Source organism: Nymphaea colorata, chromosome 4 (assembly GCF_008831285.2).
Source record: "Nymphaea colorata isolate Beijing-Zhang1983 chromosome 4, ASM883128v2, whole genome shotgun sequence".
NCBI lineage: Eukaryota > Viridiplantae > Streptophyta > Magnoliopsida > Nymphaeales > Nymphaeaceae > Nymphaea > Nymphaea colorata.
In genome coordinates this window covers 22,308,789-22,329,122 of record NC_045141.1, presented here as the reverse complement: position 1 = coordinate 22,329,122, position 20,334 = coordinate 22,308,789, and the positions used below count along the sequence as shown (strand labels likewise).

The following is a 20,334-nucleotide window of genomic DNA, read 5'->3' as shown; positions in this document are numbered from 1 at the left end:
GATTATCAAGTCTTACCCAGAGAAGAAATCCCAACTAATTTGGTGTTCTTATTGATACATCATTCTTAAGTGCTGTCCTTCGAGCTAAATCTTTGCCGAGCTTTTGGTTCCTGTTTTCTCACAGGTGTCAGTCAGCTGTGGTCACGGTCTATCGTTTAAATTTCGATGTTGGGGGTGAATCCTATCACCTGCCTAACCCTACCCAACCCATTAAAAGAAAAGACATGCTGTTTACAGCCCGTCCAGCTTAAGGCATGAATGTGTTTCTTGTGACATCTTCATCATATTTATAAAAAGACCTGCACGCACATTGCGGCTGCAATATACATTATTAAATGTCATACGCTACCAGCCTTCAATGAACAGAAATGGTGAGTGGTTAATTCTAATTTCAAACTTTTGGGGTGTCAACTTGCTAAAAAAAATTGTAAAAACGTGAAGAAATGAAACACCGATATGTAAGTTAAGCATAACTAAATGATATCACCTTAAAACACCAAAAACAAACCTTACATTTTAAAGAGCTGAGCTTGACTTATTTTGTTGGTGGGTAGGATGAAATGCTCCTCCTATTCATCCAAAAACGGCCAAATACAAAATGTTGAAAAGCTATTATTGGTTGGTCTCTCTTTTTTTGCAAAATATTGCAAAATGCTGAAGGCCAAAGAACAACAAGTGATTTTTGTGCGATTTTTCACAAAGGGGAAAGGTAAGGGAGCCAAATTGGCCTCCCTAAAAAATCAGCCTTATGTCTCTTTCTCCATCAATGCATGAAAAAAATAATATAAACTCTATTTATTGTTTTTTAGTATAAAAAAATTTGTAGGTAGTCGATGCTGTCCGCGATTTCAAGAACATTGCTGCTGTATGCTGGCGTACCCGTCTGCCCAGATGCAAAATAGCAATTACTAAAGCGTGTTTCATCCACTATTGATAAATAGAACCGAATAAATTCGCACCTGCAAATTTGTCAGCAGGAAATGCGCTTAGTATCTACTAAACGGCCTGCCAAAGCTATTTCAAGCCCACGACCGAGATGATCTCAAGAGTCTGCCTCTTTTGCCTCGCTGCTTGTGCGGGAAGAGGGCATCGCTCCAACGGGACCAGCCATGGGCTTCTCATGGACGCTCTGAAGTTCCTAATCAGGAAACCAGCGAACCAATTGGTCTCTTCTGCTTGGCTAATAGAATAAATAAAGATGGTTCGGCCGTTGGGAATCCAAGCAGCACTAGCTAGTAGCCGCTGGCTTTTTGTTAGACCAGACAAGTCATACGCGTTTTAATGGTTTCCAAAATCATTGGTGGCTCCATATAGTAAGAGTCGAATTCCTGTCCCTCTCAGTTTTAATCCGTCGGTGAGTAGAACAAATGTATAAAGCCTGTTCATTTGTAAGGGTGCTTTAGTTGAAAAATTAACTCACGTCGGGAGTGCACGTGACACGGCCCGCAAAGAGGTCTGCGCGGCAACAAGCGAGAGGAAGGCTAGTCGAACTTGCGGAGGCCAAAGAGGGAAACGGGGTCTTCCTTCCATTTCCTGTTTTGTATTTGTTTAATTACTATCCCAATGTTTGACGCCGTTTCCGGTAGCTATGTAAGGGAGGAGAGGCTGTCGCAGTGGCGGTGGCAAGGTTCTTCTTGGCTTGTTGGACGCTGCGGTGGCTGTAGAGCACTAGATGATTCCCGATCCCTCGGTTGTGTTTAAATTGCTCCGAGTCACTGACCTTCGAGTCCCCTGGAGAAATGGCGACCAAGAAAATACAGGTCACCGTAAGAAGACAGTGCAAAGAGGGAGAAGAAGGGAGCTAAATTAAAGAAAGCGGCGATTTGAGTTTTTGAATTGCAAAAGGAGGTGAACGGTTCGTTTTTCGGAACAAGAAATAAGAGAGAACAGGATGACGGGAAGCTGGACCGACTTGCTTTGTAAAAATGTTACGTGACTTTTGGATTCCCCGTTGCTTCGAGAGAGGGTTTCCAATGGGAGAACGGGTTAGCGTGATGAGGAAAAAGCGAAAAATAAAAAATCAACAGGATCTTATACAGGACCATAAGTCAGACTACGGTAGCTGTTGAAGAAAAACGGAATGTACGTGTCACGTATGGAAAAAGATCAAGAAAAATAATGAAATCGTTTCAACGAGGCTAAAATGCAAATTACATTTTACATCAGTAAACCTATTAATGTATTGGAAAAGGGAACTATATTCCATTGGAAATCGAAAGTGCTGCGGGATGTGATAAAGAGAAAACAGAGAGCCGAATATCAGCAACTTTAAGAAGAACAGACGGAAAATGGCATTTCACTTGGAAAACCAGCAAATCGGGAGACGAATACGAACAATCGAGCGTTCGAGTTCGCGATTTGAACGAAGAATCGAAAAAAGAGAGGTACGTTGGACGCAGATAGGAAAGAATACATAGAACCTGGTGCTTGCTGGTGATTTAAATGAAGAATCGCGCGAAAGCTATCAGATATGTACTTGTGGCGGCATTTGTTCAGTAATACGCTTTGACAAGGGTTCTTAATCGAATTGCAAAGAAAACCAGAAAACTTAGAATGCACAATACTTCGACAAAGGGGAAGAATCAGATGATCGTATTTCTTAAACAGGCAGGGTTGTTCATTGCATTCTTCTTTAACGTAAAACGAAAAAATCTTCCTTGAAAAGGAACTCGAAGCGCGTCGACCGCAAGAAAATCAGATAGTTTCCTGGTGCAGGATCGGAATCTGACATAACAAAACCGGTTTTCACAATGCAGTTGGTTTATAGAAGGTAAGAACGAAATCTTTGCTAGCAGCCGAGGCATGAAGAGCAATTGACCGAGAAGAAGAGAGGCGAAAGAGAAATGGAGACATTCCTATTGGAGACCGAGCAAGAGCTCAGAAATCGTCGCACCTTTCTGGGTTGGATCATAGGAGAAGATGTAGAGAAGGAGAATGCAGAGGAGGAGAACGAACGGGATGAGGTGGACGAGTCTGTCTTTCCGGCAAATACGCATTCCGAGCCTCTCCCTCTTGGCTTCCTCAATCTCCTCTCTGTCTCTGCTTTCGTCTTCCCCTCGTCGGCTCTCGACGGTCTCCTCCTCGTTCCCGCCACGGAACAGCGAAGGGGAGTTCGAGAGGGACAGCCTGTGCATATCTGCGTGCCTGCAAACGCTCCCTCTGTTTTTACGGGCAAAGCGCAAGAAGAAGAAGACGAACGACGAACGAGTTGACGCTCGCATGACACCCAGGGTCGGGGGCTTTATACAGGAAAATTTGACGTTTTTGCCCTCACGTTTGAGGAAGAAAAAGGTGAGCACGGATAGGCGTGTGAAGGGCGGGGGACTTTCCCTCAGGGCTTTTGCGAAATGGTAGGGGCATTTGTGTGAAATGAATTTTTATTAGTATCGGCATACGCGATACGGCGCATCGGGTTGATGGAATCATGATGTATCGGTTCGTATTATTTTCATACCTATTGGATCCACGCACGCACGAATTTGATATGAACAAATGCTCTATCTAACTAACTAAAATCATTTTGTCAAAACCATAGCCAGCTTTGCATGTGCATTTGAAACTTTGCACGAATCATTATCAATTTAGTATTTGGATTAAATACATAGGCAATCACAACCCGTTTTCTATCAGTTTCGATTCTAATATTGAAATGAAACCTACCAAACAGATGAACTTGCATCAACCCCATTGCTATGCTTAGACCCGATTAGCTCTCTTATCGTGATCATGATCACATAGATAGTGGGTTTTGGATCTCGATAGAATCTGGAGCTAAAATGGGAATGAGAATCGGGAACTGTTAATGGACTCCTTGACAGGCGCCTGATTTGGTTTGGGTTGCAGGGAGCTGGGCCCTGTCCAGTATGATCCGGATCCAGTATTCCATCATTTTCGGGGCCTTCGTTTGACCCTAAACCAGTGCTGATCCACTGGGCGTCGATCATCTCTGCGACATTTTTTTTTTTATTTTTTTTGTTTTTGGGTTTTGGAGAAACCGGGAGCGGAGACCGCAGGCGGGCCGCCGGGATGGCTCTTGCGACGTCACGCATTCAATCCCGTCCTCCCCCAGCCCCCATTGATTAAGCGAGAGAGAGAATCTGTTTTCGTTTTCTTGCATCTTGCGTGCAGTCTGGAGAAGGAGCGGGTAGGGGAAGTGGGGAGGAAGGAGGAGGAAGAAAGGATGGTGCTATGGGAGATCACGGTGACCACGGCTTACTTTCTTGGGTTGAAGAGGACTTACAGGCTTGCCCTTAGAATCCAACGCCGCCTCGTTCGCCCTGACCACCCCAAGCTCCGTCATTTCCTTCACAGGTCTCTCTCTCTGTCTCTGTCTCTCTCTCTATCGTCTGTGGGCAATCCAGCGAGCTTTTTTCGGGCATATTGTTGATCCTGATCGTTATCTTTGAAGTAATGTCTTGTTTGGATTTGTTTCTTTATCTTTCTTCATCTTATTTTGATTGTTTTTATACAATGAGAAGTAATGCCAGAGTGATACTATTTTTTTTTTTATTTGGGTATGAGATCTCCACTTATCTCTTGAGGTATATGAGTCGGATGCAGCTCTATTCTCCTTGAGGGCTTTCCATTTTTTTTAGGACACTGGGAAAAGCACGGAAGACTACACCACAAGAGTTGCTCATTCTATATCTTTATCGATACGAGGCACTTGATTTCCTGTGGTCGACATAAAAGTAGGAGGTTACTTTATTTTTCTTCCATATGGTTGGAGCATTTGGCTGGATAATTTATTTGAATATGATGATTATTCGTCTTGGAACATTTGAAAAATGAGTAGTTGTCTGCCACCTGTTTGGTGAAATTTCAGAAAACAACACGCTAAGTATTCACCTTTTTGTACTACCTGCGTCACCGCTCATTAAGCTGATTACGTCCAATTCAAACATAACGATTCAATAGCTATTGGCTGCATATGGTGTTTATTCGTTGAGCATTGCTGGAGTCCTGCAATATCATTTACTGTCATTTTAAAAAGTTCCGACAACTGCCAAAATCTAGAGAATTTTAACCTAGATAAAATTTCCAGGTTCTGAATACATTATAGTGCTACCTTCTTTAGGCATTAAGTGATCGAGTCATTGAGGTTCTGAAAATCTTCAGACATATGAACATAGAAAGTTAAATTTCTAGGTCTATAAAGAAACATGATTGTGGGAAAAAAATTTGTATATGGAGCTTAGTCCATCTCTCGTAGTATAGGCGTCTTGCTGGTAATAGCAGCTCGCATTTGCATCTACAGGGTCAGTCTGCAGATGGAACTTTAGATATGGTGGTGCGATGGGTACATGATATGAAACAAAGTTGAAAAAATACTGGACTTCGTTAGAAAAATTAATATGAATACTCATAATGTTCCTTTACATTTTCTGTTTTATTAATGATGGTCGCTTGAGCTTAGTTGGTGGTGTTAAAGCTCTCTGAGGAGGAAGCAGTTGGACTTTGGGGGGTTTGGTATTGCGAAGAGTGAAGTTGAACAAGTGTGCCTCTTCATATGTGATTCCATCAGATTAGCAGCAATGGTTTATACTTTATATGGTGAAATACTTCAAATTATCACTTTTATGTAAACTTGTTCTTTGAGTTATTCACAAAAAATATCACATATGATTGTGATATAATGAGCAAAGTAGCAAGTCTTCAATTTTTCATGCCGTAAATGAGAGGTTCAAATCCATATTTTTTACATGAGGTGGTCAGACCCTAATAATTTATTATAATGATGGCTGTTACTCCATCATTCTTGAGATGCTTGACATGGAACTCCGCAAGTAGGACCACCTTATCAACAAAAAGATGAACTGACTAAGTTTTGTTCTCCTTTTATGTTGTTCTCTTAACCAGACGTGGCTGCATCTCACAGTAGGTAAGCCAATGTGGTGTTCCAGTTGAAAAATTTGTGTAAATCATGTATTCAGAATAAGATGCATAGGTCATTGCTAGGACCCGCATAATTATGATTATTTTTCTGGAATGCTTGTTGGATATGCATATATTTATTTTGCGAGCAATTACGACGAAGGAGCTTATGGGTGATTAGCGAGAAAGTCACATTGATTAATCATGAATGTAGGCCTTGGCAACAGCTGTTTGGTTTGAAGTTTGAACCAAAGCAGCAAAAAACATTTTTAAGCAGAAAATCTCGTGATGTTTTCCAAATACCATCAAATTGAATTTCTTGCATTGCTATTGTTATATCATCACAATGTTTTTCTTTTTTTAGAAAAAATGTTTTAATACAATTTAAGTCTATGCTTTCATTTTTTTCATTCAAAATTTAGTCATGTTTTAACATTTATCAATATGTTTGCAACAACATTGCTGGTTTCAATGGGTGAGGTTTTGCTAGGGTTTTTTTCCGGCAATTTGTTTATATATCCTGGGAAAGGCAAGTTAATGCCGTGTTAAGATAACCTATGTTAAAGGCCTAAATGCGTTTTATGATTATCCACTTTGTCAGAAATTTTTTTTCTTGGAATATAAATGTCTTCACTAAGATTTATTGAATAGACAGACTTAGCTCTTTTAGTTGTTGCAACAATTTTGGACTTGATGCATTTGGTTGCATTTATATGATGGCGAAACAAAATTAAGAGAGCTCGCAAGTTCTCATAAGTCTGCTTCTTTAAAGGGCCCATCTCAAATACAGGGGAGGAAAGAGGCTTTTTGCGAGGATGACATGGATATATAGAAAGGCATATAATGCTAGCTTTCCATTAAAGTGCTTATCCAAGACTGAATATGAAAATCCATGTGAACTCTGAACAAACTCTCGTTAGGTTTCATGCAAGTGTGCTAGTTTGTGTGCCACTGTATTCTATAATGTCTCAACCCAATGTTGAAAATTCCATTTTGTTGAGTGGTTCTATTTGTTATTCATGCTTCTGTAGATGTGGTGTTTGATTTGGTTATGCCACATAGGTATGGGATAGGTGCAGTGTGGTTTTGGGCATGGAAGGCATGAGATGATAATATAGAAAGATTTATACATGAGTGTACATTTAAGCATATTGCATGCATATAATCTCTCTCTCTCTGTTATATATGCATTCACCAACACACAGATATATTCAAATAGTAATTTGCTTGAAAAAAAATTGTACGTTCAGCTAATCTGAGCCGTACACATAGCACACCCAAGTATTTGTATTACAGGTAGAACACTCAAAATGGCCTGCCTACCCATGTTTCAACTGGTGTTTATATTATCCATTTTACTTTGGCTTATCAGGTTTTATTCTCTTTCTGTTGATTGGATATGTTCATCACTGTTGGTTGACATCTAATATTTAGATGCTGCTTCCTTGTGTTCTTCAACAACGATAACAAGTTCACCTTTTTCTTGGAAAAAGCATTTCATTTTGCATTTTTTTTCTCGTTTACTTGCTGCTTTCTTTCACCATGCTTGTTTGTTTTGGGATTGCAATTTCTAATTTCCCTCTAAAAGATTAGTCGTGTGGTTCTCATCCCTATTGTGTATATTGCTGCCTAGCTATTGAGAAATATGTTTTAGTTACCCAATCTTCTAATTAGTAGTTATTGGATATGATTTCGTTGTTTCTTAATGGGTTTTTGGCACATAATATTTACGTTGAGGTTTATTTATTCAGGCGCACCCGCAAGATCTTTGATGTTGCTCTAACTGTACATCGAAACATACAACAAAGAGATATAGAGGTTGGGAAGAATGTTGGTAACTGGATTCTTCGTTGGCTTGACCGCATGAAACCGTCAGCTCAAATTCGAGGTGACCCAACTCCGTTAACCTCCTTCGACACCACGGCTAGGAAGCTCATCAAAGATTCCAAGCCGCCCACGTTCACTCATGGAGCAAACAACACAAGGATAGCAGGTCAAGATATGGACAGGCGCATTTTTTCATCTCCACCGAACATTAGGCTTCCAAAGTCATCCCCAACCCTAAGCATGCTACTGCGTCCACAGAAGGTTGCGGGCAGCCCAAGCCGCCATTATCGTCACATGCATGTTCACTCAGAACCACATCTGCATGTTGGGAGATTTGATGGTGTGTTTAGGAGCGATATTGCATACTGGATGGGACAATGATATGGGAAATGGGGGCTTTTTTCTTTTTAAACCCATTTCCTGTTTTTGTATAAATACTGCCTAGCTTGCCATAACTTTCTGATAGTAGAGAACAGGACATGGTAAAGAAGTTTCAGGCTTGAAGTGTCACTGTGGCAGTCTCTTTAGTATGACTGATTACTCTCCTAATTGTTAATAAAAGGAAGAATCTCCTATCAATTCTGACTTACCGAAGGATTTTACAGAGTTCTCTCTTAGCGTTTGCACGTAAATGCAGGGAAGATATGGATGCTGAGAAATTTTTCTCGGCTCTAATGAATTTAACTTTGGCCCGGACAGCAATTTTGAGACAGAACAATATCAAATTACTTATGAGGATCCAAGTTAGGTGCTTTCAGCTTCCCTTAGGAAATCGATTATTGCTTTGCTTTGCTGCTAAGATCCACCATTCTTGTTTTGCTACTTGGGTCCGCCAACCTCAGCCGATAACTCAATCATTAAGTGAAATTCGTGCTTTGGGTATTTAGGAAATGGAAGAACATAAATGTCTATTTTGCAAAGGTTGGGAAACTGGGGTCGCTGTTAAGGCTTTGCCAAGTGTTGCTTTTGGACGTCTCACCCGTTTTCAGAAGTAACTCTCAAGTGACTTCAAACCAGAACAATTTCACTATGCTGATTGTTAGGGTTATCCTCTTCCCAAGTTTCTGGTTTTCTAAAATCTCTTGATTACTTCACCAGGTTTTAAAGTTCTACTTTTAAAAACAGTTAGTATATATACATATTGTATCTCTAACGTAGCAAAAATTTCCTAACTATTCCTTCGGAATTTATGGCTATTCTTTTCCCGAAAAGATACGGATTTATTCTGTAATGATGTGTGGATGCTTATATTGTCACAATCTTTTGGATTTGTTCTTTAGAAATTGTTCACCTGCTCTTATCCTTATCGGAAGACAGTAAGGCAGATCGCTACCATACTTTATGCATCTTACTGTTTGGATGGATGACTTTGGATGAGACAAAGTTTTATATATTGATATATGTGGCGGAATGTTGCGACCAATGTAAAGATTTTTTAAAAGGGAAAGAGGAAGAGATGGTCACAGCCCACTCCACTCGAGAGTGATCGAATTTTTCTTTGCTTTTTTCCCTAGCATTTAAAATTCAGTCGAGCGGTTGGGTGGAGGTTTAAATATGGAGTCAGGGGAGAAAAGGGAGGGAAGGTGGGTGTGGACTTGACGCAGTCGATGGGTGGCGGGAAGGAAGACGTGTCGGCAGGTCCGCGATGTGGAGAAGTTGACGGCGGGGATTGAGGAAGACGGAGAGCGTTGAAAAGACTAAAAAGGAGAGGGGGGGGGGGGAGGAGGGATGCCAGTGCCACCATTCCAATTCCTTCACCCAAAAACCAGAAAGGGAAAACCAAAAGGGGGGGGACCCGATGAGGCGTTTCTCTATCCTTGCTCCGAAATTCACGCTTCTCTAAGAGTGGGGAGAGGTCCGAAGAGGAAGGATATCCGCGTTGCCGTGGGTGGTCGCTGATCTGGTGGACGGGGAACCGGCGGATATATTGGACCGGCGAAAAAGGAGGAGAGGAAAAGGAAAAGAGGCTCTCGAATCGGATCATTGCCGACGCGGAGAGGGTTATTGACGGAAAACACAGGTTTTCCGGTCGCGGGAGAAGGTTTTCGGAAGGTCGCAGTTCGAATCCGTGGAGAATCCGGCAACCGGAGCGCCAAAAAGAGAGCGAGCTTGTCGTTTTTCTCTCGATCAAGAGAAGGTTTTTGTAAGTGCTGAGGAAGACGGAATTTATGCGAGTTTGGAGGATTTCACGAAAGGACGAACCACAAAGAGGGAGAGAGAGAGAGAGAGGTGGACAATCAGGAGAACGTTGACAGAGAACTTTAGGTCTAGATTCGTGAACAGAGCGATCGTCTTACATGTTCCTTTCGTTAATTTTTAGGCAGGAATAGAGAAGCGAGTCCGAAGGAGATCCTTACATCTCGAACCAATTGGGAAGGACGATCCGATGAGCAAATCCAAGTGAATTATGCGGAAGGAGGCATAAGCTTAGAAGGATCGAAGATCCGTCGGTGGAAAGTTGCCGGAAACAGCACAAGGCCGGTAAAACTTGCGGAGGAGGAGCCCGATCGAAGGGATTCAGGCGACACGAAATCGTTAATCCTATATATCCACCTGGTGGTCTACGAAGAGAAAGAGGCGGTTGAAATAGAAATCAATGAGCGGGAAGGAGACAGTGGAGCTGGATGACGAGCAGTTGGCGGAGCTCCGGGAGATATTCCGGTCGTTTGACCGGAACAACGACGGTAGCCTGACGCAGCTCGAGCTCGGCTCGCTGTTGCGGTCCCTCGGGCTGAAGCCAAGCGCGGAGCAACTCGACGCTCTCATTCAGAAGGCGGATACTAACAGCAACGGCCTAGTCGAGTTCTCGGAATTCGTCGCCCTCGTCGCCCCTGAGCTCCTCCCCGCTAAATCCCCCTATACCGACGAACAGCTCCGCTCCCTCTTCCGACTCTTCGACCGCGATGGCAACGGCTTCATCACCGCGGCGGAGCTCGCGCATTCGATGGCTCGTCTCGGCCATGCGCTCACCGTGGAGGAACTCACTGGCATGATCAAAGAGGCCGACACCGACGGTGATGGTCGTATCAGCTTTCCGGAGTTTGCTAGAGCCATCACATCCGCGGCGTTTGACAACTCCTGGTCATGACTTTTTCCTCCGCCAGTACTCAACCATCTCATTTTCCCTGATACCCAGGAGAAGAAGACCACCAGGTTGGTTTTCCTTAGTAGTAGTCTGCTTTTGTTTTTCCCATTTTTCTCTTTTTCTTTCGTCTCTTGTTCTAGAACACTGTAACTTCTGGTGTTGTTGGTAAAATAGTTGTATAGAATTTAGAAAGTACATTTTTTCGGTTTACCTTCTCTCTTCTTCAGGGGCCTTCCTGATTTTGCTTTGTGGAAAAGATGGGAACAAGTGGGTTATTTTTCCTACTGCACGTATCCTCCTTTGTTCGCGTTGTGTTTTTAGCATCTTCAGTTTCGTCCTTGATGCCTTGTTAGTACTGTTGGTTCTCTCGAGGTTATTAGCAGAGTGGTTAGTTAACATGAAAATTGTTTGAGCAGGATTTCAAATTGACGCCACTTTATAGAAACTTCGTACTGGTTTATTACAAAATGAGTAAAATTTCTGACTAGAATTATGTCGAGTTTCCAAAGGTAGACACTTTTATTTCCCGGTCACTGATTACAAGTAAAACAATTAGGTTCAACATTTATCTGTATTAAAATCTTCTGTACATGAGTTGTATATTTTGCAAGATTAACCGACTTTGTGTCTTGTAGTATGATGCTTATATTTGCATCCGAAATCTAGGCTGAAATGAACTTGACGGTCGTATGTAGTACAAGCACTCTTGAATTATTCAAGGCATGAATTTGACTAGCAGAGGGACGATTTTTTCTAGCTGGAGATAAGTATGACTTTTATTGCTTCGAAAACCCCGAGTCCTCCGTGACAAGCTTTTGCCCTCATGACAGGAGACAATCACCTTTACGTTTGCAATTTATCACGTACAGAAGTTTGCTTTGTGGTCGTGATAATGATTGGTGTGAAGTGAAATTGCATGATCACTCTCTTCTTTGCTTTTCCTTCGAAAAGAAAAATCTAGTATATGGATGTGATATAGGCCCAATTTCTTAGGAATGGCATTTTTTATTAAACCAAAGCTTGATTAGGTGCTTGTGATTGTTCAAAATCATAGGCCCCGAGTCTTCAAAACTTCTAAGGTCATAAAAGCATCGATTTTTTCAGATTTGGATGATCTGATAGAATAGTTTTTTTTTTTTGGTTGATTTATTTTTTCTGTCACAAATCGAGAGCCCACTTCCATGGTGTGAGGTCTCCACTCACTCTTTTAGTCTGCTATCGACCATGAAATATATCAATGTCGAAGGCCCCTTGAACTCCATGAACTTCTATCCCTAGTAAGAGCCATGGACGAGTCTCTTGCAAGGGCTTTATTCAAAGTTCGAAACAGTGATTCACCATCTAGCTGCCTCCCCTAATGGTTTTATTGCTAGAGTTTGAAAGGTCGTTGATCATGGAAGCCAACGGGAAAATACAGTTATATTATACCAGCTCCAATCCCCGCGCTCTGGTAATTCGTTCAAAGCATGGCTGGTAGGGGCCATCTCTGCTTGGAGATGTACCCGAGCAAGTCGACGCATAGTTCAGTTGTAGGCTTAGCTGGCTCAGCTGTGTCTCAACTCATTAGGCAAAACAGCGGTTCACATGGACTTATTTTATGTGCATTATTCTGGTTGTTCTCTACTGTGGAATGCTAACGATCTATTGAAACTCTTTCACCTTCTTCAACTAAAGGGTCTTCTAAGTCGCTGAGAGGTTTGTGATTAGCTTGCAACAGTTGAAATCCTAATGTTTTCTTCATCTTTAAAATACTGTGAATTTTCTTAAGCAGATTTCTGGTCTGTTTATTCGGGCTTGTTGCCGTTGGAGCTTGGTTCGTTAGATGGGTTGTTTAAAAGCTTTTGTGGATGTGTAAAGTTTAGTACTTTCGTGTAGGTTTTGCAGATTGGATGCATCTGGTTCGAACGATTTGCCATTTTCATTTTACCAAACCTATTTCGGCAGGACCTCTAGCAGTTTTTGTTTGTATTAGATGTTCATCTCTTGCTAAAGAAAGCAAAACTACAGAACCCATTACTGGCGGACAGAGGAGGGTTACTTCAGATTCTTTTCTGAGATCAATCAGAACGAGGCATGCTAGACATACAACTCTTGGTTGAGAAATGCAGTGTGACCAAAAAGCTTTAAAGCGTCTTTGGTGGCACCCTCAAATGCCATTTGCCTCCAAACCGGCATTTAAGGCTTGTTTTGCTTGACAATCTAAACTAAGCTTGCAGAAAACCTAGATTTAACAAACTGACATTTTGAAAAGGGCGTGAATAACATGGCTCCGCCCGTTGTTTTCGTCTTGCAATGTAAAGGTCACGCTAGGTTTCAAAAGCTGGTTAAAAAATCAGCTTGTCATAAAATCCGGTTTCGATCACAAAAACCCACAATGTTTTATGGTGTCATCTAAACACAACTTTAGTGGTTTCCCTCATTAATTTTTATTTTTATCAGTTTGGCTTAACTCTTGAAAGCGCCTCCAACCCCGAGCTTTACAAATTCAAGTTGATCTCATTGGCTTTGGCTTTTATTATCAGCATATTCTCAAGACTGTCATATGTTTCCAGGGACCTAGTACAGCTGGTGAGTGCCTAGTTGTCAGTTCAATTCTTACGAGTGTCCTGTGAATTGTTAAACCCTAGAGACAGGGAGAAGAAGGAAGGGGGTTTCTGCCTGAGTTGAAATTTTCTTCCCTCCTGCTCACCCGAAACATACACACCCAACCTAAGTAAAACCAGGTCACATGGCTCAACCAGCATGGCATGAGAAGGAGAAGGACCATGAGTTCCAGAACGAACTTTGTTTTGTTCAAATTTAATTTTATTTCGTTCATATTTCAATCCAGAACCTGGCTTTAAATTAAGGTCCAGATAGGGATCGGACCAACCATGATTCATTCGAGAACCAGAGCGCAGAGTCTAGAAAATTCTCTGATATTGCTCAATCAAATCATGCATCTCTAGTATCATCTGAAATCCTGTCTAGTCTCGTCTCCGATTATTACTTAACGTCAGCAGTTCAGCAATACCAAGCATACATTAGCAACAAAACTGACGATTTATCCTACTAATTGGATGTTGAAATGGTAATGTTTTGGAGAACTTTATGCTGTAAAATTTGCCAAATGAAATCTTTGAATAACATCTTTTATTAGCTTGAAAAATGAAAAAGCAAACCGCGTTTATCAGATCCGGTCCGGGCTACCCAAACCGTCAAGGTGGGCAGCCGCAAAAATCTTCTTCTGTTCTTCGCTTTGGGACCATCACAGACATCATCAGAGATTCGTATCCACAACTACAACTGATGCGACAGAAGCGGTGGAGAAAGTGTCGTCCGATTGGTATTTCAAGTATTTTCTTTTTCTTTGGTAAATTTGTGGGTCGCGCGTTGGAAAGCGAAACTTGTTGAAAGGGTACATGTAAGCGTGGAGTTTAGGAGGTGAGATGTGCTGAGCTTTTAGCCACTAAACTAATTGACCGGATGATCTTCAAGCAAGTGACGAGAGGCAGCAAGATGTGCACGCAGCACGCTGCGGCAAATAAATAAATAAATAAAAGTGTATATTTTATATATATATATGCAGTAAATAAATAAATAAATAAATGTGTGAATGGGATGTGCCAGCCACTCGACTAATTGTTCGGAAGATCTTCCAGCAAGTGGAGGATATGAGAGGCAGCAAGATGTACACGCTACGGTATCTCTCCTGTATATATATATATATATATATATATATATATATATATATATATATAGATTTGTTATCATGATCAAGGATAAAAAGCGGAAGAAGTGTCATTGGCTGCAGTGTCTGATAACCCAGACTACACTTCCCACTGCATGTTTATGTTCCAACACATTTCACAGGTCATATTTAAATGTACCATCAGCTCAACAGCTTCTCTTTGCTACCATTCTCACAGAATATGGCTTAAGCGCGTGGACCCTTATTTGTACAGCTTCCTGCTCAGTTTTATCGATGACTCATAATGGGTTTGTCCAATCATGAAGACAACATTCTAGAAAGGAAACAAACTGGACGAGGTCAGATATCAGCTACGAATAGTTTGATTGAATGAAAAAGAAAATTCAATTGGGATGGATCCTATTCAAATGAACTGAAGGAAACACGCTGGATGAGGTCCAATCCCGGCTATAGGTAGTTCGAATGAATAAAAGGGCAATTCAATTCGGATGGATCAATTTCCATGAAAACTGAATAAGCAGAAGCAATCATACCCATGAAACTTCAACAATAATAAGCAGTCCGCTAAAATTTTATGATAGAGCAGTTAGCAAAGAGAAAGATTGACCACAATAGTCACCAATAAACAGCCACACTCACACTATGAACTGGACAACAGTCATGAGAATTTTATTAAATTTGAGCCCACTTCATCACTCGACCAACAAATTTACATTCTGCAAGCCCACTGACAATCATGCACATTACGAAGAAACATGTATAATATCACTCTCTTAGGTACAAGGTGAGGAAAAAGGGAAAAGGAAAAGGAAAACGAGGCAAGATGCCATCAATCCAAGGAATGCAAATCTGCGTAATCTCCGTCTCGGAATTCAGGGTACATAGCTAGTCTGTTACTGCTGGTTCAACAAAGAGCTGCCTTCCTTGACAAGGATGAACAGGCCTCCATCACCTCTTGAAATTCGCAGATCATTGTCAAGATAAGTTGTCACTAGCCATGATTGTGACCTTTCGCCGGGAATTGGAAGCTTGAGTGGTGACTGCCCAGAAATTGTACGTGAAATATTTGCCACAGACGCTTGAATGGGATTCAGTAACTGCTGCAAGGCTGATAAGTCGACTTTCTGCCCAAAAAAGTCGAAATTCTGTGGTAGATCAATGGTGGACGATATTTCAGGTGGCCGAAATATTCCTTCCTCGAACTTTACCTGAAAAATAAATGCCAGCTATGATACTATATAACAGAAAACGAAAGAAAGAAACCAATCTCTCCTTTCTTAGAGGAAGAGAGAATTCCTTGTCAGTCGGACGATTTAACGTGCTTGTTATACTTCGTAACTAATCATAAAAAGACAACCATAAAACTTCAGATCACAACTGAAATGTGAAAGAGAGAGAGAGTACCTGCACTCTTGAAGGGCTTCGAACTTCAAAAGATGCAGAGGCGCTAACAGAAAAAGTGGCAAAAGGGCTTGAGTACGTCACGTTATTTAGGATGTTAAGACTGCTCGTGTCAATTGTTTGGGATATCGTTTTCGTTCTCAACAATGGGGATGCACCAACAGCTATCAGAGGTAATAGCTCTGAGAAAGCGGTGTACCTGAGAAAGGTTTCAAAGTGGCAGAAAAGGAGAAGGAATCAATATGCTGACAAAAACGAAAATCCCACCAACAAAATGTACAGCAATAACCACGAATAAAAACATAATGAGGAAAGGTGAAGAAGGTACACGCGCAATCTTTTAAGTTTAAATCTCGTACTTAATACAAATGCAGTGCACACAGACAAGTGTGTTAGACAGCATTTCAGTAATCAAACAAAGGGTAGACTAAACCAGATAAACCAAATAATTGTCACCAAGAGACCACTATAACGAGGAAACTGTTTCATGTACTTAATTGCTCGTACTGATCACATAGCTTTTCGCTCTCCACTGCGATTGTGGAACAGTTCTAATCCTTAGGATCAACCTGCATAACACCTTCAAATTCTTGAACTATGGTTATCTCCATTTTCATCTCGTTTTTCATACTTCACAGTAAGGCGCCATAGCCAATGAGAAAGGTTTCACCTGTTTATTGGTTAGCATTTAGCAAGCTAAATGTCAGCGGGGTAGGGTGAGCCAAGCAGGATCGACATAATGGAACTGGAAAGACAAACAGGATGAATCAATATGTTAATCGGTTCTTCTCAAATAGGAGAACTACCAACAGACTAATGGGACAAACTAACTGGGAGTGCAAGTCCAATTGGTAATGGACGACAGATGCCCATTCTTTGTCACTGATACAATAAAGAGGATTAAAACAAGATTTAGCTTCCATTAACAAACGAAAATAAAATGACAGAACATCAAACTGTGCCTTTGTTTTCCTTATCCATATGGAGGGCCTTTTTTCCATTTTTAGAATCCATTTGTACACTATTTCTAAACAAACGATACCATTTACTTTAACTACACTTCTGTTGTGGATTAGAATTTCTTTCTTTTTCAAGAAGAAACGATACGTCGAGCCCCTTCTCAAAAACTTTGCACAAAAATTACACAAGAACAAGGTCCTACCGACAATTCCAACTTTCCAACTGTATGACAAAATAGCTGGAATTAGAAAAAGCTAAAAATGACAAACAAATCAAGTTTTACTAGTTCATGGTTGTAAATGTATGCAGTAGTCATGCCTCATTCATATTTTATAAATACAAATTTGAAGAGATGAAAAAATAAACGATGAAGAGAAGCAGCAACCGTTTGTTTTTCTATTAGCTGAAATCAATCTATGATGTACAAGTGAACAAAAATGAATGAAGCGAAAACCATAGAACCATCGAACTGAAATGGGAAGAATCGATCAACTTACACAAGAATCCAATTCCCGTTGAGCTCAGGCGCCTCCACCGGCGCCTGAGTCGGGTTGGCCGCCTCCAACTGGTTAACCAGCTCGACAACCTCAGCCCGCACCTCCGCAGACGCCCGCAACCCCAACTCCGTCCCTTCCACTGTATCCACAAGGCTCCGCTTCAACCCATCAAGAACATCGGAAGTTCCAGAAGATGAAGACGGTGGATAATCGGCTGCGACGTTGTTTGCTCCCCATTCGTCCTCATTCTTCGGTGGATCGGCCCCTGGAACCCTAACGCTCTCCGCCGCGTCTTCTCCTAATTGCGCACTCTCCCCCCACTCGTCGACATTCCTTCCTGCTGATGCGCCGGATTCCGAACCTACGGCCGGTTTCTCGCCGTCGCCGAGGGCGGAGGCGAGGCGGACAGACCGGTATCTGGAAGAGTTCCGGGGAAAGAACAAGAACGGGGAGGGGGTGGTGCCGGACGATCGGTGGTGGTGGCGCGGAGCGCCAGGCTTTTCCAGGAACAGAGAAGCCGTAGACGATAGCACCGCCATATTCCCGGATAGTCCAGGAAGCTCCCTGAAATTGGTGGGAAGAAGAAGCAGGGACAGAATCCAAAGGCCCGCGTCGCGCAAGCGAGAGAGTGAGAGAGCAAGAGTGAGAGAACAGGCGAGAAGGAGAGAGCGAGAGAATTTTTTTTGAGTCGGTTATACCCCTATCTGATTGTTGAAATGACTTAGTGGGTTTCGGTGTGGGCATCGGGTTGGGTGGACCCTGATCGGTTTAAGGTTTGATAAAATCGGGTTTGGATTGGTCCGAAGCTTTTGTTTTGTTGGTGGCTGAAGTTGGGTCTTGAATGTCAAGTTCATATCATTGAGTATTCAATTCTATATTCATTCTTATTTTAAAATTTTAATATTTTAATATATCAAAAAACTCTTAATGACGCGTCAAGAGTTTCAAAAACTGCTAACGGGTATACATGAAGAGTTTTTTTAAGAGAGCCGTAAAATAAGATGTCATATGCCAAATATATATATATATATATGTTACGGACTATGTGCATAGCTAGTTTGTCCGGCATTTGCTCGACTCATTTATTACCTCGAAACTTAAAGATTCCATATTTCAGATCATGGTCACGACGTAATGTTAGAAAAATAAATGTCAAACATAGCTCTTAACAAGGTTCCTCGCCCTCAGTATTCATTCATTTTATGTCATTGGCGTTTTCGAGGGATCAAGAAATAGAACATCCACATATGTTCTCGATCAGATCTTCCTGAAATTAATTAAAAGATGAACAAGTAAGGAAGGATGTTTAGAGGCCTTCAAATGCTATCTCGAGATTTGACGATGCACGCGAGTGTTGCAAACATATATACAAGAATCATAGCCTCATTTTCATGCTCCATGAACAATGCCCAACACTTAAAAGGTGCAATGCAATCACTAATCAACTTCAAATCATCTCAAGGTAACAAAAGAACTGGGAAAATCACATGGCTGCATGTTTCATCCATATTGATACATCAGCAAAGTTGTCTGCACTCTGGTTTGGTGCAAAGAAATTATATGACTGTGAGCACCGGTTTGACATCACTGTGCTCAAATAATTTACACAATCCTACATGCTTACAGGCTGCTTCATACCAACATCTGCTTTGTTGGATATTCGTATACTCGGATTCAAATACAAATGAAGAAAAGTTATATCCAAATCTGAAATCTGATTTCACGATTTGAGGCTGATCCCAATCCAGCTTTTACATTTGTATCTGAATCTAAATTGGAACTGAATTTTGTCGATTTCGAAATATAAGAGCTATATTGGATATATGATATTTATTTAAAACTAAATTCGGTCCGAATCCGAACACATATTTATGTATATGTCAATCTGAATCTGAGTCCGATAGGATGTCATTTCTTAAAATCCAACTCAAACTCTTAATCTAATATTGAATTTCTTTTCGTATGTGATTGTGTGTTGAAAGGGTTTGATCGGATATATACCTATCTATCTGGTTTTGCATTTCTTAGTTGTCGGTACTTTGTTTCATTCATAAAGTGTAGGTTATTTATTTTAAACTGAATTTAAATGCGAATTCAAATTCGGTTGGCTGTTTACAAGGAACTGGATCCAATCTGGTTCATCCCCAGTTTAATCTGTCTCAGACAATTTCTCTTTCCACCTTTGATATAAAAGAGAGTGTCACTCACCAAGCCTCGTGTGCATTTGGGAGACATGCAATATTCTGTGCACCCCATTCAAACACGCCCTCCCGGAATAATGAGCATGTATTTTCTTGCCCCAAAAAAAAAAAGAAGGAAATAAATCGACAATTTCTATTTTTCAAAAAAAAAAAAAAAAGGAACTGGAGAGGGCCAACAGAGGAATCAAGGAAGGCCACAAAAAGAGAAAGAAGAGAATTGAAGTGATTTTTTGAAGCACCGAGTTGCGTGTACCTCTCTGGCAGATGTTGGACCATAGAAGGCGTGTTTGTACACTGTCCGGGAACTATCTTCAATTGAGGCATTTATTGGAGTCTTTTTAAATTCAACCTTTTTCTCAAATTAAAATCAATAAATGAAAAATCTATCGGCAATAATTTTTTTTTTTTTTTAAATTCAAGTGGCTCTATATGCACACCTTGTACAGTACAGTATCCCTAAACCAACTTTCACTAAAAAATAGTGGCGAAACCAGAAAATTTTAACTGTTTAAAAACATTTATTTATCTCCGGCTTAAAAAAATTGAGCGGGACCGTGGTCCAACATGAACACTACATGTGGCTCAAACGTCACCGGTGACAAGTGGCCGGAGCTCTTATTAGCTTTTAGTTTTTTTTTTTCAAATGTTGGCCGTAAATGGTTTGGTTTAATGAGATCGTGTAATGACTTGTCGATATCTATGAACTTGAAAATAAAAATTCCACATTATTAAAATTGACAAGTCGAGACCATCTTTTGCGTTTTGGCTCCATACTTTCCTTCTCATTCTTTGGTTTTG

The 20,334-nt window shown here is 41.1% G+C and overlaps 4 protein-coding genes across 4 annotated transcripts; 2 read left to right on the top strand and 2 right to left on the bottom strand.

Annotated features, from left to right (window-relative positions):
- Nucleotides 1–1,338: 1,338 nt before the first annotated feature.
- On the bottom strand, nt 1,339–3,244 carry LOC116253595 (uncharacterized). The gene is made up of 2 exons (XM_031628499.2): nt 2,894–3,244; nt 1,339–1,731 (listed from the first exon to the last, which is right to left on the bottom strand). The coding sequence occupies exons 1-2, from the start codon at nt 3,219–3,221 to the stop codon at nt 1,556–1,558; spliced, it is 504 nt and encodes a 167-aa protein (XP_031484359.2). The 5' UTR covers nt 3,222–3,244; the 3' UTR covers nt 1,339–1,555.
- A 680-nt stretch (nt 3,245–3,924) lies between these two features.
- Nucleotides 3,925–8,290, top strand: LOC116252349 (uncharacterized). The gene is made up of 2 exons (XM_031626540.2): nt 3,925–4,311; nt 7,626–8,290. The coding sequence occupies exons 1-2, from the start codon at nt 4,181–4,183 to the stop codon at nt 8,080–8,082; spliced, it is 588 nt and encodes a 195-aa protein (XP_031482400.1). The 5' UTR covers nt 3,925–4,180; the 3' UTR covers nt 8,083–8,290.
- A 1,108-nt stretch (nt 8,291–9,398) lies between these two features.
- Nucleotides 9,399–10,996, top strand: LOC116252105 (probable calcium-binding protein CML11). Its single transcript, XM_031626177.2, has one exon. It carries the CDS (start codon nt 10,298–10,300, stop codon nt 10,787–10,789), a length of 492 nt encoding a protein of 163 aa, XP_031482037.1. The 5' UTR covers nt 9,399–10,297; the 3' UTR covers nt 10,790–10,996.
- Nucleotides 10,997–15,120: 4,124 nt separating this feature from the next.
- LOC116252132 (plastoglobulin-1, chloroplastic-like) lies at nt 15,121–17,995 on the bottom strand. The gene is made up of 3 exons (XM_031626210.2): nt 17,336–17,995; nt 15,882–16,077; nt 15,121–15,685 (listed from the first exon to the last, which is right to left on the bottom strand). Exons 1-3 carry the CDS (start codon nt 17,872–17,874, stop codon nt 15,371–15,373), a joined length of 1,050 nt encoding a protein of 349 aa, XP_031482070.1. The 5' UTR covers nt 17,875–17,995; the 3' UTR covers nt 15,121–15,370.
- Nucleotides 17,996–20,334: the final 2,339 nt, after the last annotated feature.

Bases quoted from the DNA above. Each gene is read 5' to 3' on its own strand.
- LOC116253595 (XM_031628499.2), bottom strand. From the start codon at position 3,221: ATGCGAGCGTCAACTCGTTCGTCGTTCGTCTTCTTCTTCTTGCGCTTT. The intron at 1,732-2,893 runs GTGCGACGATTT...CCATTTCTCCAG, and splicing joins CTATGATCCAACCCAGAAAG to GGGACTCGAAGGTCAGTGAC.
- LOC116252349 (XM_031626540.2), top strand. From the start codon at position 4,181: ATGGTGCTATGGGAGATCACGGTGACCACGGCTTACTTTCTTGGGTTG. The intron at 4,312-7,625 runs GTCTCTCTCTCT...TTATTTATTCAG, and splicing joins CTCCGTCATTTCCTTCACAG to GCGCACCCGCAAGATCTTTG.
- LOC116252105 (XM_031626177.2), top strand. From the start codon at position 10,298: ATGAGCGGGAAGGAGACAGTGGAGCTGGATGACGAGCAGTTGGCGGAG.
- LOC116252132 (XM_031626210.2), bottom strand. From the start codon at position 17,874: ATGGCGGTGCTATCGTCTACGGCTTCTCTGTTCCTGGAAAAGCCTGGC. The intron at 16,078-17,335 runs GTAAGTTGATCG...AACCTTTCTCAG, and splicing joins AACGGGAATTGGATTCTTGT to GTACACCGCTTTCTCAGAGC. The intron at 15,686-15,881 runs GTACTCTCTCTC...TTTATTTTTCAG, and splicing joins GAAGCCCTTCAAGAGTGCAG to GTAAAGTTCGAGGAAGGAAT.